This window comes from Mauremys reevesii, linkage group 1 (assembly GCF_016161935.1).
Source record: "Mauremys reevesii isolate NIE-2019 linkage group 1, ASM1616193v1, whole genome shotgun sequence".
Taxonomy (NCBI): Eukaryota; Metazoa; Chordata; order Testudines; family Geoemydidae; genus Mauremys; species Mauremys reevesii.
Genome location: NC_052623.1, coordinates 359,090,076 through 359,114,274, shown reverse-complemented (window position 1 = coordinate 359,114,274; position 24,199 = coordinate 359,090,076). Strand labels below are relative to the sequence as shown.

At 58.0% G+C, this 24,199-nt stretch overlaps 1 protein-coding gene and 1 long non-coding RNA gene across 3 annotated transcripts; both read right to left on the bottom strand.

The window, feature by feature from the left end:
* Window positions 1-381: 381 nt before the first annotated feature.
* Window positions 382-13,153, bottom strand: LOC120395741 (protein FAM71F2-like). 2 transcript variants are annotated; one of them, XM_039520417.1, is made up of 6 exons: window positions 12,850-13,153; window positions 10,321-10,505; window positions 8,884-9,139; window positions 7,524-7,663; window positions 7,179-7,258; window positions 382-737 (listed from the first exon to the last, which is right to left on the bottom strand). In XM_039520417.1, exons 1-6 carry the CDS (start codon window positions 13,021-13,023, stop codon window positions 553-555), a joined length of 1,020 nt encoding a protein of 339 aa, XP_039376351.1. In that variant the 5' UTR covers window positions 13,024-13,153; the 3' UTR covers window positions 382-552. The 2 variants fall into 2 exon arrangements, with proteins under 2 accessions (XP_039376351.1, XP_039376352.1); XM_039520418.1 differs by having other exon boundaries at window positions 12,864-13,103.
* A 764-nt stretch (window positions 13,154-13,917) lies between these two features.
* LOC120395742 lies at window positions 13,918-19,401 on the bottom strand. Its single transcript, XR_005592760.1, has 3 exons — window positions 19,273-19,401; window positions 16,975-17,066; window positions 13,918-16,360 (listed from the first exon to the last, which is right to left on the bottom strand). It is a non-coding gene; the product is annotated as an uncharacterized LOC120395742 (long non-coding RNA).
* Window positions 19,402-24,199: the final 4,798 nt, after the last annotated feature.

Genomic DNA, 24,199 nt, shown 5'->3' with positions numbered 1-24,199 from the left:
GCACTTTGGCGGTGGGTCCTTCACTCGCTCCGGGTCTTCTGCGGCATTGAAGGACCTGCCACCGAAATGCTGCCGAAGACCCAGAGTGAGCGAAGGACCCGCCGCCGAAGTGCCACTGCAGACCCGGATCGTCGCCGGGTGAGTAAAAATTAAAAAGTTAGGCACTCTTCTTTAGGGTGCAGGGCCCTCTTAGGCGCAGGCATGGGGCCCGATTCAAGGGAATCGGCCTAAAGCCGGCCCTGCCAGGGGGCTTTGTGCCTCTAACGTTGCTCTCCCCTGCTCCTCAGGGTGTGTTTCCCCTGGCTGCTCTGAGCCAGAACCCAGTGTTGGGGGCTGTGTTCCCAGGGGTGCAGCGCAGTAAAGAACACCCAGAGGCTGCCAGCGTGAAGGCACTTCCATTGCCACAATGCATTTATTACGTTTGGGATTTCCCAGTCAGGCCCTACCGGCCCCGGCAGCCGGCACATCCTCCCCACCCTCAATGCTCACGCCTGCCCCCAGGGCTGCCCCAGAGCCCAGCACAGGAGGCACTTTCTCTCAGGGTGCTGGTCCCTAGTGCCGACCTGCAGCTACCAAGCTGCTGAGCCGGGACAGGGGCAGCAGCCCAGCAGGTGTGTCTCGTTCCCAGAGGCCGTGGCACTTAGTGTCTAACCACCGCAGGGCTGTCCTCAGGCTGGCTTTCTCGCCTGTGTCGCTCGGCCTGTCCCGCCGGCACCGCTCACACACCGCCAGCTTCCCTGGGAACCACAGGAGGGAGAGAACCCATGAACTCAGCCGATTCTTTTCAAACTCCTGAATGCAAGTTAGCTGGTCCTGATCATTTTAAAATATTTCACTTTCCTAGTTCATAGAATCACAGAAACGTAGGGTTGGAAGAGACCTCGAGAGGTCGTTTAGTCCAGGCCCTTGTGCTGAGGCAGGACCGAGTAAACCTAGCTCATCCCTGACAGGTGTTTGCTTCACTTGTTCTTAAAAACTTCCAGTGACAGGGATTCCACAGCCCCCCTTGGAAGCCTGTTCCAGAGCTTAGCTACCTTTAGAGTTGGAAAGTTTTTCCTAATACCAACCCTAATCTCCCTTGCTGCAGATTAAGCCCATTGCTACTTGTCCTGCCTTCACGGACACAGAGAACGATTGATCCCCACCCGCTGTATAACAGCCCGTAACATAGTTGAAGACTGTTCTCGGGTCCCCCCTCAGCCTCTTTTCTCAGGACTAAACATGCCCAGTTGTTTGAGCTTTCCCCATAGCTCAGGTTCTCGAAACCTTTCGTCATTTCTGTGCTCTCCTCTGGCCTCTCTCCATCTTTCCTAAAGTGCAGCACCCAGCCCTGGACACCGCATCCAGCTGAGGCCTCCCCAGTGCCAAGCAGAGCGGGCCAGTTACCTCCTGTTTCTGACACACAACACTCCTGTTAATACAGCCCAGGATGATATTAGCCTCTTCCCAACAGCATCCCGCTGGTGACTGATATTTAGTGCGTGAGCCGCTGGATCTCCCAGCCCCTTTGCAGCAGTGCTGCTGCTGCTTAGCTCTCGTGCCATCCCTTGGACAGCACAAAGCCACCAGGAGCATTATGTGCCATGTAACAGGGTGGCTGTGACATTCCCCTGGTGTTATCCGGACTGGTGATCTGCTAGGTCACCCCAATCCTTGACTCTGGGAGCCAGCCTGACGCTGCTCTGCTGTGAGAACCCCATTCCTGGGCTGTTCACGCACAGCCTCTGCCGTGTCAGCTGCTCCCAGCTACATGAGTGAGCACTCTTGGCCAGCCGCCACTTGGATGTGCAAGCAAATGACATTAGCCAATATCTCCAGTCCCAGACTCCACCCTAGGAACCTCCGTCTTGCAGTGTCTAGCTATCCCCACTGGACGCTGCAAGCTTATACAAGTGCATCAATTTAACAAAGAAATTGATATGTACCAGGCTTGTTATCCCAAGGGGAGTCTCTGACATGCTTCAAACTAAACACATTGCTTCAGGTGGAACAAACAACTGTAAGCAGAGTCAGAATGAGCTCTAGCCTGACATCTGGTGGTGAGCTGTGGAAAGGACATCAGGAGCTCATCTCCTTTGCATGGGCCCACCCACACTGCCTAGGTGCTCAGCATGATGGGATTGCCTGCCCAAATGGTCACTTTGGCTGCTGTAGGATCCCCAGTCTCTTTGTTATTGGGGCAGGAGTAATAAAGGGTTGTTATCCCTGGTTATGTGAGTCAAGGACAGTAGAACTGTCCTTGCCATTTTATGACTGAGGGACTCGCCCTCAACTAAGCAGCACTTGCTAGGCAAGGGACATGGGTTCCAAAGAACAATTCAGACAAATGGCGGGTGGGGATCAAATAGCATCTTGATGCTTAGGGGGTGGCTCCAGGCCCCGGTATGCCAAGCATGTGCTTGGGGTGGCAAGCTATAGGGGGTGTTCTGCCAGTTGCTGGGAGGGTGACAGGTGTGCCTGTGGAGGGTCTGCTGGTCCACTAAAGCTGTGGGTCCAGCAGACCCTCCCCAGGCATGCCTGTGGGAGTTCCACCAGAGCTGTGTGACTGGTAGAGCACCCCCCCCCTTGCGGCATGCTGCCCTGCTTGGGGTGGCAAAATGTCTAGAGCTGCCCTTGTTGATGCTTCTCTTTTCACTGTAGTTATAGAGCTAATTTAGATTCTACTAAGAGTCTCATTACGTACTGCAAAGCTGAAATCAATGTTATCTAGATATCAGATCCATTTTGGGCTGGTAGTTCTGATGCAGAAAGACTATCTGGGTGCACCAGCAGTGAGGTTCCCCTATTAACAGCTGAGATCACGGAGAGCTGTATTAAGGGCGGATATATTGGTGGATGGCTAGTAGAGAGGCATGGCGGGTGGTGAAGACTAGAGCAGCACCCCATGGAGATGTGTGGCAATTGGCTGTTGAGGGCCCCACCCAGGCTGGGAGATGAACTTCTGAACTCTGGGGCTGCACTGACCAAGGACAGTAACTGTGAGTGGGGAGACTGTTGGGTTGCTGGACTTAAGACCTGAAGGGAAAAGGACACTTACTTGGGGGTGGGTCTTTTGCTCATGGTTTGTGTTTATGAATCCTGTTTGTGGTGTTTTCCCAGCATAATGCCACAGTTTCCCTCCTTTATTAAAAGGATTTTGCTACACTCAGACTCTGTGCTTGCGAGAGGGGAAGTATTGCCTCCTAGAGGCACTCATGGGGGTGGTGTGTAACTGTCCCAGGTCACTGGGTGGGGGCTCAAGCCAGTTTTGTGTTGTGTTGTTGAAAAGGAACCGCTAGGTACTGAACCTGACCCTTGTTGCTGCCAACTCTGACGGGCAGAAGGGTTACACAAACTTATTAATTACAAAGATATAATCACTTAAAATCTAAGTTAAAGCACAAGAAGTCAGATTTGGTCAAATGACACAAAAGCAAAACACATTCTAAGCTGATCTCAACACTTTCACTGCCCTTGCCAACTGAGATGCTTCTCACCACAGGCTGGCTGGTTGCCCTTCGGGTAGGCTCTCCCCTTTGATCAGCGCTTCAGTCGCTTGGTGGTGGTGGTGTCTGTAGATGGAGGTGGAAGAGAGAGGAAGAGCCTGGCAAACATGTCTTCCTTTTATCATGTCCTTTCTTCCCTCTTGGCTTTGTCCCCCCTCTTCAGAGTCAGGTGAGCATTACCTCATCGCAGTCCCAAACTGACCAAGGGAAGGGGGGTGACTCACTCAAGAGTCCAACAGATCCTTTGTTGCTGCCTAGGCCAGTGTCCTTTGTTCCTGTGAGACTGGGCTGGGTTTGTCCCATCCATGCCCTGATGAGGTGTGAACTGCCCCTCTGCTCCTGGAGAGTTTTTGCCTGGACTTGTTTTAAGCCATGAGGACACATTTTCAGCCTCAAACTATAGACATGAAATTAGAACCTATAACATCACTATAGCAACGATGCTCAGTGCATCACGAGCCTTCCGAAGACACCCGACATGACAAACTTTGCATTGGACACCACACAATCATGTTATAAGGATGAACATGGGGGTGCAGGGTGTTCCCCAAGGTACAGAGTGTCACAGTGACACTCACCTCTTGTGAGCACCCCCTATCCAAGTGAGTGTGCCTGCACTCTCTCTCTCTCAGTTTGTGGTGGGTCTTCAGCGACTCAGCCCTCCGGCCGAGTCACACAGTCTGTATGTGAAATATACATCAACCCCCTTCTGGGGTAAACAGTCCAACAGAGGCCTATCTCCGTGCCCCTCCGTTGGCCTCTCTCTCCCTGTAGCCCTCCCTGAGCTCAGGTCCTTACTTAGTCCAGCAGTCTGTAAATGGTCTCAGCCCTGGTCTTGACCTGTACCCCCAGGGCTCCCTCCCTGGAAGCGATGTCTTCCCCCTCTCCTGGCCTTTCTGGCCCCAGCACTCCAACTGGGCCACTAAACAGTTCAGTTCCCCTTCCAGATATGCATCAAAGTCCAGGCCACTTCTCCAGTGGCTAACGGGGCCTCCGGGTCCTAGCCTAGGGACCCTAAGAATAGCATCCATCCGCCACATACCTTTAACTAAACTGCTACAATTCCCTGGGCCATTTGCCTGTGGCCCCAGAACATTCTTCGGCCTTGTCCTGGCTGAGTCCAAGCAGCCAGCACAGAGCTCCTTCTTGCTCCCTCGGCCCCTGCCAGCAACTGCTCCCATCCAGGTCCTTCAGGCAGCCAGGAGCACCAACTTAACTCCTCTGGCTCCTGGCAGCAACTACTCTCTGCTCTGCACTGCAGCTCCTTTTATATGGGCCTGCTGGGCCCTGATTGGCTGCTCCCTGCAGCCCCCTCTGAGCAGCTGTGTGACGTTATTGATATAAATTGGGACCATATAGAACATGGGTTGCAACCAAGGTCCTGCAGTGGCACCAAATCTTAGATAAAGGGGGTCACCTAAGGTGTCTAAGACCAGGTTATGGGTTGCTGGTTATGATTATGCTGTCTGTATGTCTGTGTATCATTTTGTAGTGGAAGTTGTAAGTATTGGCTTTGTACTGTCTGTATTTTGTAGCGTGTTCTGCTGCTGGGTAACACCGCAGACAAGTTGGTGTTAGCCCTGCCTAGCCAGCTTGATGGCCCATTAAGGACCATCAGCTACACAATTGACCCATGGAGAGAAGGCAGACACGCCTTGTGACTCAGCAAAGTATGCAGAGACTTGTCCATGTGACTGCAGACTCCATTTTGTTGTAATTTTCCACAGTAAGAACAAAGAGATTCTTACACCTGGAAAAGCCTATATAAGGCTGATGCATCATCTCCATCTTGTCTTCAATCCTGCTTCTTACCTCTGGAGGGACTTTGCTACAAGCTGAAGCTCTACACAAGGGACTGAGGACCCATCCCAGCAGGGGATGTTCCAGAGATTTGATTTGAACCTGCAGTTTACTCCAGCACTGCTGCAAGCCTGAACTAAGAACTTTGCCATCACTGTATGGAATTGATTCCATATAACCAATTCTACCTCTCTTCTCTACCTTTTTCCCTTTATAAATAAACCTTTAGATTTTAGATTCTAAAGGATTGGCAACAGCGTGATTTGTGGGTAAGATCTGATGTGTATATTGACCTGGGTCTGGGGCTTGGTCCTTTGGGATCGAGGGAACCTTTCTCTTTTATTGGGGTGTTGGTTTTCATAACCATTCATCCCCAGGACGAATGCACTGGTGGTGATACTGGGAGACTGGAGTGTCTAAGGAAATTGCTTGTGTGACTTGTGGTTAGCCAGTGGGGTGAGACCAAAGTCCTTTTTGTCTGGCTGGTTTGGTTTGCCTTAGAGGTGGAAAAACCCCAGCCTGGGGCTGTGACTGCCCTGTTTGAGTAATTGGTCCTGAATTGGCACTCTCAGTTGGGTCCCGACAGAATCGCTCCGTCACAGGCTGCATCCCACGTGGCCTCTCTAGGCCACTTGGAGGACTCACTTCCACTGCTTCTTTCTGGGATGGGGTGTGGTAGGACCCTGGGGCCTCCAGCAGGGTCACATGCCTCCATGATGTTCTGTCCTGAATCAAGTCTGGGGTAGGATGCCTGTGAGGGACAGGTGTCTGACACCATCCAGCCATCGTGTTTTTGGTTTTCCAAGGGGTCTTTTCCTGCCTTTTTTCATTGGCTCAAAGCTGAAGCTGGTTCTCACAGAGAAGTTGGCAGGCATTTGGAGTAGACGAACATACCACCTTAGAGACCACTGGGTGAGCGTTTGAGAGAGCAGGATGTGTTTCATTAGAAAATGCGTCTTTTCATTCTACATAGATTCATACCATTTGAGGGGTTTGATTTTTTGAAGATGCTTCTTCTAGATGGTGTCCAACTTCACTCAGCTATTCCGCATTTTGTATGTGTGCATTTGATCTTTCCTTCCTAAGTGCACTTGTCATTAGTGAAGTTCATCTTGTTGATTTCAGACTGATTCTCCACTTTATGGAGGTCAGTTTGAATTCTAGTCCTGTCCCCCAAAGTGCTTGCACTCCCTCCAGCTTGGGGTCACCCACAAATTTTATAGGCATGCTCTCTGCTCCATTCATTAATGAAAATATTGAATAGTCCTGGCCCCAGGACTGCCCCCCCCCACTAGAGACATCCCCCCAGTTTGAGAGCTAACTGGTGGTTCTACTCTTTAAGTATGTTTTTTCAACCAGTTCTCCACTCACTTATAGTCATTTCTTCTAGTTGGCTTATGAGAATGTCATGTGGGACTGTGTCAAAGGCTTTACTAAAATCAAGTATCAGAGGGGTCACCGTGTTAGTCTGGATCTGTAAAAAGCGACAAAGTCCTGTGGCACCTTATAGTCTATAAGGTGCCACGGGACTCTTTGTCGCTTTTTACTAAAATCAAGATAAGTCATGTCTGCTCCTCTCCACCCATCCACTAAGACAGTAACTCAGCCAAAGAAGAAAAATAGGTTGGTTCGGCGTGATTTGCTCTCAACAAATTCATGTTAGTTCTCACTTATCATCCTCTTACCCTCCAGGTCTCCACTGGCTTTCAACACAGCCGAAGGCTGCTGCCAGGGTTTCGCTCCATTTCAAGGGCGGTTGTGTCAGTCACACTCTGCACCAGTGCTTGGCAGGCTGCCTCGTGACGGGCGATTTGTGAATCTGCGTTCAAGCTTCATCTCTGCATAACCTGCCCCACTCCTGGGAGAAAGGGCTGAACTGGGGGAACTTCTTACCTCCTGACCAGCTTGGGGCACCCGATTCCTCTTCCCTGGCAGGAGATTTGCTCCGAGCCGTAAGATTCCAGGAGAAGAGTCTCGGGAAAGGGAAATGACATTGGTTCTAGTGTGTGCCAGCTTGCCCCCCTGGGCTGCAATGGGGAGAGGCAGCACGGTCGGACCACCTCGGCCTTTCTTCCCAGGAGCCAGTCTGCCGTCCTATACATGGAACTGCCAGCCTTGGTTCCTCCCACCCAGCTCAGTCTGGGTTGCTTTCGGCAGGCGCGACCGGCTCCTTCACTCGCTGGCTGGAGAGAAGGTTCTGAGAGGGGAGTTCGGGATATTTGATGGGAGTCCCTTTACCTTCTCTGGGCTGAGCTGTCTTCCTCCGTTTTCCCCAGGGCTGCTCCTGAGAGATGGGAGAGTGTCCCCGACAATCGCTTGCCCATCCTTGCCACCACGCTGCGACTGGCTCCCGAGGGCAGCTGCGAATCAGGCACCAGCTGCAGGGAGAGACCACGTGGTAACGCTTATCCTGACGTGTGTTTGTAAGGCAACCATCACTGTGTCACCAGGCCACAGCCTGTGTGGTTTGGAGCAAGAGACATTAGCACTGCAGCCGCAGAGCTGAGCAATCTGCTCAGTGCTCACCTGTCCCTGGGGGTCCCCGAGGAGATGTACTGGGATGTCTCCTGTGATGAAGTGGGACTGTTCTTAATGTTTCCTTTGAATACTGTGTGAGTGCCTCAGTTTCCCCTATGCATTTCTTAAGTCTCCAGCGTGCATAAATGCCAATACTCTGTCTCCTGGCAACAAATGGCCGGGGCCCTTCCCCCCTGCAAGGGGATGCTAAAGGTAAACAAAGAAATAAAGTGACCTCCTGGCCCGGGAAAAAGACAAAGGCCAGAAAGGAGGGGCTGGAGGGGGTTTCAGTTTGGGGCTGGCTGGAAACGAGGAGTGAAGTGCAGACGTGGGCGTCTGGCTCGCTGGGCCCAAGAATGGACCCGGCCGAGGGGTCTCGTTCTCTGTACCTACAAGCTCTGTTTTAGACCCTGTTCCTGTCATCGAATAAACCTCTGTTTTACTGGCTGGCTGAGAGTCACGTCTGTCTGCGAAGTGGGGGGTGCAGGACCCTGTGGCCCCCCCAGGACCCCGCCTGGGCGGACTCGCTGGGGGAAGCGCACGGAGGGGCAGAGGATGCTGAATGCTCCAAGGAGAGACCCAGGAGGTGAAGCCGTGAGAGCTTCTTGCCCTGGAGACAGTCTGCTCCAAGGGAGAGGAGGCTCCCCAAAGTCCTGCCTGGCTTGGTGGGGAGCAGTTCCAGAGCAGCGCCCGGGGGCTCCGTGACAGCTCCAACTCCAGCTTCGACCTCGGACTCGACCCCCAGATCCACTACAGGTCCCACAGAACAAGGGGATGGAGAGGACCCCCAGGGTAGGCCCCCGCATGTGGGAACAGAGAGGGTCCCCAAGGTCCTCCTGGCCCCTGGCATGTGGGGACAGAGAGGGGCCATGAGACCTCCTGTCCCTCTCCTTGGCCCCAGAGCCCCAGGTGAGCTGCCCTCCCAGTCGTGGCGTTATGAACCCAATGCCCCCTGTGCCGTCAGGCTCAGCCTCCAGGCAGGGCAGCTGAATGACCTGCCCCCGTCGGCCCCGTCGCTGGCCTGGGGCTCCAGCGAGCCTGTCCCGGCCGGCGCTGCTCGCCTCACGCCCGGGCGACGTACCTGTGCAGGGGAGCTGGTGGAGGAGCTGCCCACGCTGAGCACCAGGCTGTGCGGGACGTGGATGGCGGGGTCCTTGGTGGTGATGGAGAGCCCCCGCTGCAGGATGTCCGCCAGCCGGCTCCAGAGCGTGAACACGGTGTCAGGGTGCGCCGGGTGCAGCCGCAGGTAATAAACCTTCCCCGTGACCACCTGCACCCGCAGCAGGCGCCGGCTGCTGTCCTGCACCGACAGTCTGACGTACCTCAGCGGGAGGAGCCTAGAGCCAAGGGAAAGCACAGGATGCCCGAGTCCCCAGGGACAGGAGCGCGCGGCTGGAGGGTGCCTGGGGCCCTGCGCTGGCTCTGGGGTGTGCACGGGGTCTGGCAGCAGGAGGGCCACACCCGCCTCACTGAGAACTCAGAGGGAGGGGCCCCAAAGGGACCGGCTGCAGAGCCCCATGCCCCCGCACAGGGACCGGCTAATGAGGGAGGGAACACAGCATGAGCGGCCAGACAGGGGCTAGTTAATGGCACATAACTCCCCGTCAGCATGGCAGTGACCCCAACTTAGCACCTGGGGGTGTCTGGGCTCACTCTCTGAAGGAGCAGGACGAGGGGGTGCTGGGGCCCCCCAGATTTAGCAGCACAACGGCAGCACCCCCAGGCACCCCGGCCACGTGGGGCCAGCAGGAGCTTTTTTGGTGCCCTAGGCGGCGGAAGGTCCCACCCCCAAAATGACGACGACAACCGGGGTGGCCGAAGATCCGGCCACCGCGGTCGCCGCCCTCCAAATGTTAGCGCCCTAGGCGACCGCCTATGTCACCTAATGGGTTGCGCCGGCCCTGGGGCCCGGTGCCACAGAGCGTCTAGGGCAGGGGTAGGCAACCTATGGCCCGGGTGCCAAAGGCGGCACACGAGCTGGTTTTCAGTGGCACTTGCATTGCCCAGGTCCTGGCAATTAATTAATAAAGGTCCTGGCCACTGGTCCGGGGGGCTCTGCATTTTAATTTAATTTTAAATGAAGCTTCTTAAACATTTAAAAAACCTTATTTACTTTACATACAACAATCGTTTAGTTCTATATTATAGACTTATAGAAAGAGACCTTCTAAAAATGTTAACATGTACAACTGGCACCTGAAACCTTAAATCAGAGTGAATAAATGAAGACTCGGCCCAGCACTTCTGAAAGGCTGACGCCCCCTGCTCTAGGGGAACACAGGTGACAGACACAGTGTGGGCTCCACCAGGCCCCATGGCCAGAGCTGCGGGCAGTGCCCCAGACCCATGCACTCTGCCAGGGCACTGCAGTCGGCATGCTGCACATGGGAGAGGGGCAAGGGCAGGGGAGCGGGATTCGGTGGGACCCAACGGGCTTTTCCATCTCAGATGTCTAACAGCTAAATCCCAGCACCTGAGAGCTCCCTGCTAAGCTCCCCCCCACCACCCTGTTCCTCACCTGCTAAGCGCCATGGAGGGCTCCTGGGGCTGGTCCGCCCTCCCAGGGGGGCTTTCTCCCAGCACTGCGAGCCTGGCGATCAGGAGCACATTGGGGAGGGGCAGGCAGGGCTCCGAGGACGTCACCCCCAGAGTCACCAGTGTGGGGGCGTTGTGGATATCCACCCAGTTCCCCTGCTTCGTCACCTGCAACGAGAAGGCCCTGGGTCAACAGCAGGAGACGGAAATGGACCCTCACTGAGACACTACAGGACCCCACACACACACATACCCCGCCAAGCCACTGGCCTCGGAGGAGGACCCGTGCCCCCATAACGGAGCCAATCACCAGCTCCAGGGTGCCTTTCCTCCCGGTCTTCCACAGGCTCTGAGAGCTCGCTGCTCCCCTGGGTCTGAGGCTAGCACCCAGTGAAAAATCATCCCCGTCATGAAGCCACTGGCAGCCCTGGCAGTAACCGCCCCCCTTGGCCTACCGACATGGAAGGTGGAGGCTCAGCTCCTCTCTCCCAGGGGCACGACTTGGGGGGTGGAGGCTCAGAGCTTTAATACAGCTTTGGTTCCTTATCCCCTTCCCCACACCTGGGGTTTGACCCCAGTACCTTCAGCACCACATCAAAGCCCTGTGCCCCTTGTGTGCAAAGAGTAGCTCCACTCCCTACAGCAACAGTAGTAGGCTGTTATCCTCTGGTAGGCCAGCCACTAGAAAGGGATGCTACACAATCTGACAGTGCCGCTGCTCCTAGGGCCATTCTCAAAGGATCGCTGGGCATCTCTGGGCTGTGTGCCCCTCCCACCAAATGGATGCTGGGCCTGGTCCCCTCAACCAGCTCCAAACTGGTTACTAATTGGGTTTCTGAGGGGGCCCCTCATCTAGGCTGCTAGAAGGGACAAGACAGCACGCTAATGCATGCACGCGGCGCGCCCCACGGCTGCTGCCACCTTGCAACCCTGAAGATCTCAACCTGTCCATTCCCCGGCACCAAACTTGGCACACAGGTGATACCCATGAAAGGGTTAATTCACCACATCCCAAGGCTCACTAATTAGCCAATGACCATCGGTTCTGATGATCTAATCCTTCTAACTTGTGTTTTTATTGGCTGCTAAGCGTGTAAGGGACTTTAGGTCTGTTCCAAGGGGAGATGTGTGGCTGCACCCCGGAGAGGGGAACCCATCACCCCCAGGTCAGCGTGCGCGCTGGAACTGCCCTGGCCAGCCAGCGCGTGCGAGGGAGGAGAGCATGAACATCTGGGGCAGGATCAAGCCAGAGGATGGGGCTGGGGCTGGCTATGTACAGGGGTGCAGAGATGGATACAGAGGGCTGCTGGAGCATGGACAGATCTTCCTACAGATCAATCCCACATCAACGTCACATTCCGTGTCTGACCCACCCCCAGAGAACCCACTGCCCCGGAAACTGGGCCAGCCCCTCTCCATCCCAGGGGAGAGTCCGACGCAGCACTGGCCTGGCACAGTTCAGGGGCTCCACCCCTTGCCCCATTAGGTGCTTTTTCAGCCTCTTCCTGCTGTGGTTTGGCCCATCCTATCACCGCCAAACTGGCAGGGCCTGGAAACCCCACCCCGTTCCTTGGCCTCACGGGCCCTGGGCAGGGGCAGCAGCTGGGAGAGGGGGCTCAGTAGGGAAGGGCAGAGGCAGAGAGCTGGGTCCCACATGGGCAGCACGAGGGGGTGGGGATACTCCTTTCCTCTGGTCTTTCAGGTGGACAGTGGGTGGAGGAGGATCCCAGCTTCGCGATACGGTGTTGAACACAACGTCAGCGGCTAATCAAACCAGCCGGGATGGTCTCCACACTGAGACTCGCAGGGGCTGAGACCCGGCCGAGCCCGCAGTGGGGTGGTTTGATCCTTGCAAGGCTTTTGCAGGTGATCAGGGTGCAATGGGCAGCAGGGAAGCGGCAGCATTTCTTGCCTGTTCATGTACGTTCGGGGCCATGAGGCAGAGTAATCAGGGGACTGGATCCACCCTCACTTGCAGGCTTGGCTTGATTTCTAAGCACAGCTGTTTTGCCAGGAACAGCAGGGGGCAGCACTGCCAGGTGCTCCCAGAAAAGGCCTTTCGTCTCCCCATCACCTGAGCTCTGGGCAGAGGGCTCCCCTAGGAGCAGACTTCACCCCACAGTGCAGACAGCACCCGGGACAGCTGCAACCCTCGTCAGAGCTGGGCTGCAGAGACACAGCCGCTGTGCCCAGGGGGGGTCCTGCCACCCAGCCCAGGGACTCTGCCACCCAGCCCAGGGACTCTGCCAGGCCTGGCAACAGAAGCACAAGGCCCTGGAGCAGGACGCCTGGCCTGTGAGTTCAGGTCTTCGCTCTGCCCCAGACTTTGGGACCATAAAGCAAACAGGGGGGAAACATCCACTGGAGCGTAGGAGTTTGGCCCCCACCGAGGGACACTATCCAGCCCTGAATGGGGAGACTGAGCCTGGCACGACTTGCCGTTAATTCATTGCTAGGGCCAGGCAGAGGCGGGTTAAAGCACTAGGAGGCCCTCTGGGCCAGGCACAAGTACCTGGATGAAATTACTTTCAAACACTGCCGACTTGGGGAAAAGGTTGTAATCCGGAGAGCGGAGTAGCTGGCAGAGTATCCCACCCTCCACGCCGAGGTGCACGCCCGAGGCCGGGTCATCAGCCAGGAACGGGCTGCAGCCACTGCTCGCCTGGAAGCGCCTGCAGCCGGCCATGCAGCCCTCGGGAGCCGCTGGTTAGAGGCACAGCATGCTGCTTCTGTCTGCTACAGCCACCCAGCCTTTCTATTGCTCCTCTGCACCCCAGGCCGGGCCAGGCCAGGCCCCAGCTGCAGCCTGCCTGGGAGCCTGCAGCCCAGCGGAGTTTGTGATGTCACAATAACCGGCAGGTGACCTCTGCCCTGGCTAGGGCCTGGGAAAGGCCTGCCAAGGGGCACTGAGGACAGAGCAAGGCACAAGCATTTGCAGTGCCCGGGAGCTGCTTGGCTGTCCCGCTGCAGTTCCCTCCTCCCCTCACCGCAGGGCAAGAGCAGCCCCAGCAGCTGGGAGGGAAGGCAAGGACACGGGGGGCAGGAGCGCTCGCCCCTGGCTTCAGCGCTGAGCCGGCTGGGGGAAGAGAAGCGAGGTGCAGCAGGGCAAGGGGAAGCCCCCCAGACCTGGCCCTGCTGCTCGGAGCAGGTGTGTGAGACTCTGGCCAGCAGCTTTATCCACTAGGGGGCAGGAGAGACCCCACTAACAGCAGGTCCCGGGCTGCTGGCAGCTCCCCAGCCTGGTAGGGCAGCGGGCACCGGGCACCGCCGGCACCCATGGGCCCTGCTCACCGCTGGCTCCGGGGCTCACCGCGAGGTGGGGCCACTCCTGCATAAGGAGCCTAGAGCAGGCTGGGTGCAGAGCCCCACAGGGGACAGAGCAGGGCCTGACTGAGCTCCCCCCCCACCCCCCAAGTCACACTACACCTACAACCAGGAGCACAGCTCCGCGCCAGCCCCAGGGACCCCTAGTCCCTGCTGCGAGGGAATCCGCCGGCTCTCTGCATTACGAGTCACTAAGTCCCATGGGGTTTAAACGCCGTGTTACAGCCCCCACCCCACACTGGAAAACAAGAACAAGTCTCCAAAGCCGTCTCCTTTTTATTGCACAGAACTAGAGGCCGGGACCCCCAGCAGCACTCAGGCAGTGCACAGGGTGGGGGGACAGAGGGGCCAGGCCCAGCACCACACAGCTGCAGCCACAGGCCCTGCAGGGCAAGAGACAAACCATCCGTGGATGCAGCCTGACACCAGGCTTCCCCTGCGCTGACCCTGTGCTGAGAGCCCCCCCACACACGGGGGGGGAGGGGAGCCTCCCCGTAACCCAGCTGGGTTCCAGTAGCCTGGCTTCAGGAAGCTTGGGAGCAGCAGCAGGCACAGCATTCAGACACAGGCCGTTTTCCCTTTGGCCAAGGGCCCAGGACCCCCACCCCAAACCACCACACATTATCCCCCTCCTCAGGAAACAAGGAACCACCCCCAGGCCTGCTGAGAGTCCCACCCTGCCCGAATTCCTAGGCACTAGGGCTTGGAATGGATCCTCCTGCCCCACCTCAGTGGGCCAGAATGGGGCCCGGGCCCCTCGCTGCCAGCCAGCCCCGCCCGTCCCCCACAGGCATGGGGAAAGGCGGCTGCAGCAGGCCCTGCAGAGGCATTTGCATTGGGGAGCAGATCCCCTGAGCTGCACTAATGGAGGCCCCAGGGGGAGGGCAGCCCAGAGCTGGAGGGACAGGGGAGCTGGCACTTAATGGGCACATTGAGAAGGTGAAGATGCAGAAGCCAAAGCCCAGCCTTGCAGCGCTGCCCGGGGGGGGAATTTGCCCCAGGTCCTGCCGCCCCCCCCCCAAGAATACAGTGTTGTATAGTATGGCAACTTTTTTTTATGGAAGGGGCCCCCCGAAATTGCTTTGCCCCAGGCCCCGAATCCTCTGGGGGGCCCTGCAGCCTTGGCCTCTTGCTGCTGGCTAGGGAGGCCGAGGGGCTCCCAGCGCACGGCCAGCCCGGGGCTGCAGACACCAGCAGAGGGGAACCCGCAGCCTTGTCTATACCGGGGCTCCCGCTGTACCTCCCAGCCTGGGGGCAGGGTGGAACTCTCTCTCCTCTCCCCCCCCCTCCCCCAGTGGGACCTGCTCACACCCGGGATACAGGGCATCTGGGTGGGTCACTCAGCAGGGACATATCCCAGCTCCAGGCTGCCCAGCCACAGCACTGGGGCGGTTGCAAGCAGGAAAAGACTCAAAGCCCTTCCAGGCGGGGGGGGGGGGGCTAGACTCCTTTGCACAGAAAGCCCCTGGGGCCCCTCTTCCCCCTGAAAGAGGATCAGGGGCGAATGGCTCCAGGTCCCAGAAGCGCCGCTGCCCCAGGGACAGGAGAGCTGACCTCACAGCTGGGCAGCGGGGAGCAGCGCTTCCTGCACAGCTAAGAGGGGTGGCTGCCTGGCTCGGGGTGCACAGGGAGTGGGGGGCTCCTAGTGCAGCAGAATCCCTCCCTTGCTGGCTCAGAGCTGGAAGGACCGAGCAGGCCCCAGGGGGAGGGGAGGGCCCCCAGCCCAGGCAGGAGGCATGTTAACAAGGGCTGCTTGTTCCATCTCCCCCGCACAGCGCACACCAGCTGCAGCCTCCTCTCTGCTAGCCCCAGCCCAGCCCCCACGGGGTGAGCAGGCAGCTGCAGCAGCTCCAGGAGGCTCCAGCCTTGGAGAGCAGCTGCTGGCTTTGCAGCTGGGGATGAAGGACTAGGACATCATCGCCCTTGGAGACGCATTCCATTAGGGCCATACCAGCACCTCAAACAGCTCAAGATCCCCCCTGCACGGTCACCCACCCTGCACAGGTCCCTCCCCACCACCCAGTGCAACTGCATTTCCAGGCAGCCCCCGCAAGCCAGGCCCCACCACCCTCCCTGCACTCCGGGTTCAGCATTCACGCCAAGGGCAGCCACTGCATGGTAGGGGTGCCGGGCTGGAGAGGGATTTGTGCACAGGACACCCCCGGGCCACACAGCAGCCCTGCTCTCCGCGTAATTCTAGCAGGGACGTTATCCAAGTACCAGGCCAGAAGCTTGGTGGCAGCAGCAGCCGCTGCCTGCCCTTGAGAACTCGCTGCTTTTCATCTCAGAGGAAGGGAGACACCAGCAACGCTGCCTCGAAGAGCCAAAGCCGGAGCCAAGCACCACGTCGAGCCGTCACAGAGCAGCCCCCCGCCACAGAGCTCAGAGGTACGAGCCAAAGGCTTTGTTAGTCCTTGGCGTCACCTGCCCTTGGAGGATCTTCGGCTGGCCCTCGGCAAGGCTGCCCTCTGGTTCGGTCCATGGGCCGGAGAGGCACTGCTCCAGGCCCTGAGGGGCCATCAGGCCGCCCAGGGAGTCCATCAATCCAAAGAGAACGGACAGCAGAGACAGCAACGCACCCAGCAAGTAGAGCTTCACCACCCACTGCATGGCTGGGCAGAACAGCCAGCAGAGCCTGCGCGGTCCTTGCGGGAGGGAAGGACTCTGCTCCCAGTCCCCGGAATGCCACCAGTCTGCTCCTGGGAGGGACAGAGAGATCAGGGTAAGGCCGTGAAATAGCAATTAGGTGAATTCACTGCACGTTCAAAGGTAAGGCCCCATGTGTAGTCAATGGGCCACAAGCAATACAAACTCAGCCAGGGTTTCATGTAGGGGATCTTTTCTGTGGGGGAGCGGAAGCCAAGCCACAGATCTCCTGTCACTGCGTTCCTGGAATGTCCCTGATTCAGGTATAGGGCATGTGACCTGCTAGAGTATACTCGGGAGAAACAAGGGAAGTCCTAAGAGTCCCCTTTAAATAGGCTTTAGAGATGTTGCTAGTAGGTGCATAAACATGGTCTATAATCCAGTATGAAACTCCGTGTTACACATTTGTCCCCAAGTTATTATAGAACAAGCCAGAGGGGTGTTGATTAAAGTAGGGTGTTATCTTGGGTATAAAGGGAACGTAGAGACTTCACTGGCCTGCTACACTGTCGCTGATCAGTGGGGTGGGGCCTTCTGTACTGACACGGACATAACCCTGCTCCTCGGATTGGAGCTCCGAGTTAGCAGTGGTTCTGCTACAGTGAGCAGCGCAGGTCTGCTTTGCTAGGTCCGTAAGGGAGCCTGTGTGGTCTGGAAATATTCTTACAATCAGCAAGTTAGATGAGGGATCTTGTCCCAGGACCACAGCAATGCCTTCCTCCTGCCTTCCCGCTCCCCCCCAGGCTGGACTGCACAACACTGCAGTGAAATACAATGGTATGAAGTAAACAGGATGAAATTCAATAAGGACAATTGCAAAGTGCTCCACTTAGGAAGGAACAATCAGTCGCACACATACCAATGAGAAATGACTGCCTAGGAGGGAGCACTGTGGAAAGGGATCTGGGGGTTAGAGGGGATCACAAGCTAAGTAGGAGACAGTGTTACACTTTAAAATTTAATAATGGAGCTATACTTATCTCCTAGAGCTGGAAGGGACCCTGAAGGGTCATTGAGTCCAGCCCCCTGCCTTCACTAGCAGGACCAAGTGCTGATTTTGCCCCAGATCCCTAAGTGGCCCCCTCAAGGCTTGAGCTCACAACCTCGGGTTTAGCAGGCCAGTGCTCAAACCACTGAGCTATCCCTCCTTGTACACTGTTCCAGGAAAATCAAACATCAATCTGGGCTATATTAGCAGGAGTGTTATAAGCAATATTCTGCTCTACTCTGCACTGATTAGGCCTCAGCTGGAGTGTTGTGTCCAGTTCTGGGCACCACATTTCAGGAAAGATGTGGACAAATTGGAGAACATCCAGAGAAGAGCAACAAAAATGATCAAAGATCTGGAAAGCACGAAACATGACCTATGAGGGCAAATTGAAAAACTTGGGTTTGTTTAGTCTGGAGAAGACATGACTATGAGGGGACATAACCTTTTATGTACTTAAACTGTTGTCACAAGGAGGAGAGAGAAAAATTGTTCTTCTTAACCTCTGAGGATAGGACAAGAAGCACTGGGCTTAAATTGCAGCAAGGGCAGTTTAGGTTGGATATTAGGAAAAACTTCCTAACTGTCAGTGAGCACTGGAATAAATTGCCCAGGGAGGTGGTGGAATCTCCATCTCTGGGGATGTTTAAGAGCAGGTTAGACAAACACCTATCAGGGATGGGCTAGAGCAGAGGTCGGCAACCTTTCAGAAGTGCTGTGCCGAGTCTTCACTTATTCACTCTGATTTAAGGTTTTGCGTGCTGGTAACACATTTGAACCTCTTGAGAAGGTCTCTTTCTATGAGTCTATAATATATAACTAAACTATTGTTGTAAGTAAAGTAAATAAGGTTTTTAAAATGTTTAAGAAGCTTCATTTAAAATTAAATTAAAATGCAGAGCCCCCCCAACCGGCGGCCAGGACCCGGGCAGTGTGAGTGCCACTGAAAACCAGCTGGTGTGCCACGTTCGGCAGCCGTGCCATAGGTTGCCTACCCCTGGGCTAGAGAATACTTAGTCCTGCCAGGAGTGCAGGTGATGGACACGACTCTCTAGGTCCCTTCCAGGCCTACAGTTCTAGGAGTGTCTTCAGCTACGGATGCCAATAAGCCCCGATCAGGGTAACGGCAGCCAGTGGCCTAGGCCAAGCTGCCACTACAGAGCTTCAGTGAGACCCAGCAGGAACCCCAGGCTGGGGGCTCTTTATAATGGACCCGGCCTGGGAAGTTTTGGGAACCAGGTTCTCTCTGTTTGGGGTTCCCACCCCCATGAGAAATTCAGGCTGTGAAGGCCCATTGTCCCCAGGACATCGGAGCGCTGGCTGCCGTGGCTGCCCTGCCAGCGGGAGGATTTACAGCCAGCCCTTAGCCTGGCTTCGGTCACCTCTGCTCCCCGAACACCCCGGAGCGATCCGGCAGCTCCGCGCCCGCAGCGCGCCGTTAGCTCGCCCCGCACATCTCGGCTCAGCGGCCGCAGGAGCAAGACACCCCCCCACCGCTTTTGAAGCCTGTCTCCCCTCAGCTGGGGGGGGCGGGGGGACGGGTCCCCTGCTCTCTCTGGATCAGGCCGCGCTCCGGAGCCCTGGCCAGGGAGCCGGGCCCGCTGCTGGGCGCTGCCCCGGGAGCCTGCAGTCCAGGGCAGCAAGAACCAACGCGAGCAGCGCAGCAGCCACTGGCCCGCACCGGGGTTGTGGGTACGGATCACCGGGGCGGGGGGGCTGCCATGGGCCCGGGCCCCCCTGCGCCAGGGGCCCCCCCGCAGCTCCCCACGGCGCCCTGCGGAGTCTCAGCCGCTTCCCGCCCCGCTCAGCGGTTCCGGCTCAGCAGCCCCCGGGCAGCACGGGGACCGCTCGGGGTTAGCCGGCCCCACACCGGCCAGATGCGCAGCGTCGCAGGGCGAGCGGCCCCCGCCCGGGGACAGGTTAACCCGGCAGCCCGCGCCCCGCACGGAGCCCCCCGCAGCCCCGGCAGCCGCTCACCCGCCGGCCAGACGCGGGGTCCCCCCGGCAGCGCGCCCCGAACGCGGCGCGTCCAGCGGTGCCGCCGCGCGAGATCCAACGTTCCAGCCCCGAACGCGGCGCGTCCAGCGGTACGGCGCCACAAGACCCAACGTTCCAGCCCCGAACGCAGCGACTTTATAGCCCCCGCCCCACGCCCTCGGGGGCGGGGTCATCCAGAGAGCCCCGCCCCTTCCACAGGTCGCGCGCGCTTTAGCAAGGGGTGGGGGGTCTCCCTGCGGCGGTGAGGGCGGGGTTAGGGTGAGCAGGCAGCCAGTGTGTTAAATCAGGGCAGGGGGTGGGGGGTAATAGGCGCCTGTATAAGACAAGGCCCCAAACACTGGGACTGTCCTATGAAATCGGGACATCTGGTCACCCTAAGGGGGTTACCCAGGTGAGAAGGGGGGGGTCTGGCTCTGGTGCAAGGCAGGGGGCTACCGGCACCGAGCTCTGTACCAACACCCTGTGTCAGCCCAGCACCAGCACAGACCCCAGAGAAGGGAGCCTGCCAAGGGCATGCGGCCCCCGGGCCCCGGCTCTGCAGGGCGCAGGCTGGTCCCTGGACACTGCTCGCTTACATTTGCCCCTTGCCAAGTTTCCTCCCCTCCCCCTTCTCTCTCTCCCATGTTCTCCCGCAGCCGCCTGCTGGCCCCAGGGGCCGATCCCCAGCCAGGGCCCCAAGGCAACTCTGGCAGTACAAACGCTCCTCACTGGCAGGAGCCCAGCCTGGCACCTGTGAGGAACTGGGAACAATATCCCTGGAAAGAGCTTCTAACCCCCCAGGCTGGCTGCATCCACCAGCTAACCCCCCTCCGCAAACCTGCCACCCCTCAGGGAGCTGCTGCACCTGAGGCCCTGCCAATAGCTCCAGCTTCCTTCTGTCCCTTCCTTTCCATCTCTCTCGGCCACAGGGGGATTTGCCTGAGGCTGCCTTGCGGGGCTGGGGTGAATCATTCGCTCCTTGCACTGTGAAGGGATTGTACGAGGGGGAGTAATAGTGGCACCGGGGTTAACACTGTGCCTAGAACTACATTCACAACCTCTTTTCTCTAGCGAAGGAATCGAGTCCTAGCGTCAAACAAGACGCAGGTAGAGTCGGCTACAAACCCCTCGGTGAGCACCCGTCTTCTTCACCCGTCTTCTTCACTTCAGCTACGGCCTCGCCTGACCCGAGACAGGAAGAGATCCCAGCTCTGCATAGGGTGACAAATTCAGGTGCTCTGTGAGCAGACAGCACCTTCCACCCAGAGATCTCAAAGCACGTCAAAGCATTGGTACCAGCTCACAGCGAACTGCTGGGGACGGGGCCTCGTTAGCAGATCCATTTCACAGAGGGGGAAATGAGGGGCAGAAAGGTGACGCGGCCGTAGTGCGGGTCTAGGACAGAACCCAGGCATCCTGCCCCCCATTCCTGTGTTGTCACCAGTGATTTGTGAGTGGGCTCTTTAAATAAAAGGAGTCCAGACACAGTCGGGATAGGCAGATAAACTCCCCTTCGCTGCAGCATGAGGGGCGCGTTGCCACATGCCATGTGTGTGCACTGATGGGGTCGGGATGCCCCAGCTCATCTCCTTGGGCAGGGGAGGGGAGAACTGGGGAGAGAATGGGACCCCGCCGAGTCAGGCAGAGCACACAGGCCAGACGCATTACAGAGACCCCCACACACACTTACCCACCGTGCCCTGTAAGTGTGTACGTGACCCTTGTGTTGCACGCCTGCTGAATGCCAGATGACTGCATGGTACATTCCTGTGCACCGTTTGCATCATCAGGTCACACCTCAAACAAGCCCTGGCCGCGGCTTTCCTGTGACCTCCCTCTGCTGTGACCTTTTGCCTACTGAGCCAGGCGTGTGTGGGAGGAGGTTTGGGGTCTCTCCATTAGCAGGGGGAGCTGGGGAGACCAGCCGCAGGGGGCAGCAGAGCCCCTCCCTCTTGGGCTGCACACAGAGGTCCCCTGAGCAGGGCTGGAGGGGCTGGGCTCTGAACTGTCGGTGTGGGAGTGAGCGGGGCTCAGAAGTCAGTGTGGACGAGGCGGAAGGTGGCCAAGGAGCAGGCTGTAGAGGTGGGGAAGAGGGCATGGGGCTGAGGGGGAGCAGGAAGGCACTTCGGGTGCCCCCTCCCCAGCGGCAGTGGCCGTGTTTGCCCTGTGGGGGGGGGCCTGCAAAGCTGAGTTCTGGGGCCCCACCCTGGGACTGGGAGGAAGACAGAGCCCATGGGGGAGTTGGGAGAGGCCCAGGGGAGCAGGGGGTGACCTGCAGAGCCCATCCCATCCCTGTCTGTGCTCTGCCCCAGGCTCTGAGCAGCTCCAGCCCCTGTGCTCCCCTGCCCAGTCCTGGTCTGCAGCATTTAGGGGGAGGGAGAGCTCAGTGGTTTGAGCATTGGCCTGCTAAACCCAGGGTTGTGAGTTCAATCCTTGAGGAGGCCACTTGGGGATCTGGGGCAAAAATTGGTCCTGCTAGTGAAGGCAGGGGCTGGACTCCATGAGCTGTCAAGGTCCCTTCCAGTTCTAGGAGATTGGTATCTCTCCAATTATCATCCCCACCGCTGAGCACCCCCCTGCTCCCCTACAAGGCCCAGCTGGCTTGGAGGATGCTCTGCAAGGGAGGAAAAGGGGCCAAAGCTGCCAGCAAGGGCCTGTTGTTTGGCCCGGCAGGTGTCAGCTCTTCCTTCCTGCCCCTCTCCCCCCGCCCCCGCATAGGGTGACCAGACAGCAAGTGTGAACAATCAGCACAGGGGAGGGGGGTAATAAGCACCTACATACGACAAAGCCCCCCAAAATCGGGACTGTCCCTATAAAATCAGGACATCTGGTCACCCTACCCCCCCAGGGGGCTCCGCTTCTCAGCTCCGGCTGGCCTCGGGCTCCAGCCCTTGGGCTCCCTCGTGGCCCCTTCCTTCCTGGCTGCAGATCCCCGAGCCAGCGGGGCGATGGGGCTCCGCGTGCGGGGCTGCAGCGGGACCGGGCAGGGGAGCGCAGGTGCCGGAGCCCATGGTGCAGCTAGTAGGGAGCAGGATGGAGCAGCTGATGCCAGGTGGGCCAAATGGAAGGCCCTGGTGGGCCAGGTCTGGCTTTCAGAGGGCCCCCTAAGACTGCGAGCACATGGGTAGCTGGACGCCACCACTGCCCCTCTCCAGTCACCATAACTTCCTTTCACACCAGCATGTGTACCACACCCCTGGACGAGCCCCTTGAGTGCTCCCGGCCCTCCCACTCCCCCGACTGTCCCCATAGCTGCAGGCCTGGGAAGGGGAAGGAGGCCCTGCCTGGTCACGTGTGACCCTCCTGCACCCAGCACTCACCTTTTACCTACTTCCAGCCCGGCACTCAAGGTCCAATACCCCAGAGAGCAGTCCGCCCCTCTGCTCCCCCATCTAGGGCACCAGCCCCGGCCCGCCTCCCAGGGCCTGACCCCCGGCCCATTCCTGCTCCAGGGAACCGTGAAGCAGGGTGACAGGTTCGTGGCACAGTCCCCTGTGGGGAGGTGGTCCTGGACTGGCCGGGTCCTGGCACCACATTGCACTGGTCACCCAGTTGTGTCATGTCCCACGGATGCCACATGTGCAATAATGAGACTCATCCTGCGAGTGCTCAGGGCACAGCATGGAGGGCAGGTTTGGGGGGCTGGCGCCTGCCGTGGGACTGGGGGAGCCAGCCCCCCAGGGAGCGTGCAGCAGACCTTGCCTTTGCATGTAGCATCAGTCTCCAGGGCCCCATTCGAGAGCTCCCTGGTTCTTACCTCCTGCCCACTGGAGGGCCTGGGCAGGGCAGGGCAGGAAGGGGCTTTCGGGGGAGCGGGAGCCCTTGCCAAGAGCAAAGGGCCGGGGCGACACGGCGAACACTGAATCAGCAGCCACGTAACTGGCGCGAGCGGGAAAAACATCCTGATCACTCAGCCCTGAGTCACGCCTGCCAGCTGCCGCTTGCCCAGCAGACGTTCTCCCTGGGAACCAAGCAGCTCCCTTCAACTTTCACCCACAAAGCAGGGCCGGCCCGCAGGGCTGTGTTCTGCCTGCAGGCTTTGTTGTTTGCACCTGCTGCAAAGTCACTGCGCAAACCATGAGAGAGAGAGAAAGAGGAGAGAATTCCTCCACCCAGAGACTTATTGTGCCACTCCTGCCTTTCCTGCTGCATCCAGCCCACGGCCCCGTGCAGGTCTGGCCAGGTGGGAGTTCCTCTTGGTCGTATTCCCATTCCAGCGCCCCCACCCCAACTCCCTTTTCAATTAGTGCTGCTTTCACCTCCAATTCACACAGAAGCATAGAACCGGAAGGGCCCTCGAGAGGTCTCTCGTCCAGTCCCCTGCACTCAGGGCAGGACTCAGAATTATAACATCTGTTGCCAGCGGCCAGAGAAGACCCCGGACACATCTGTAGGGGCAGGAAATGTCGGGAGGGTTAAATAAGCCGCTGAACTACAGAACTGGCAGGGCTTGGAAGAGTTCCTGCCCTGGTTACCCCACATCAGCACCTCCCAACCCCTTCCAGCATCCGTGCCCAGCAACCGAGCAAGGCTTCCAAACCCCACGGAGAGCCTCAGGCTGAACCTTTGTTAAAAGGACCCCAGTGTCGCAGGGAAGGCCCCTAGCCTGAAGTCCACCAGCCCTGGGAACCGTGACCAGACCCGAGCTCACTGGGCAGGTCGCCCACCTGGCCACATTCACCCCGAGGTTTTAACAACACCTGGGCAGGTTTCACAGCGCGTGGAGGCTTTCCGAGTGCAGCTCCCCCTCCCCAACCCAGCAACGCCTCGGCTACAGCAAGGGGGCGAAAGTGGCCTGTCTGCCCTAGACAAACTCCCCGTGGCGGAGAATGGGGCCCCACAGAGATCTCCACTCTGCATGGGTGTCAGCAGCACCACGTGCAGGCAGCGCCTCAGGGCAGCTCCAGCTTCGCAAAGGAACTTTGAA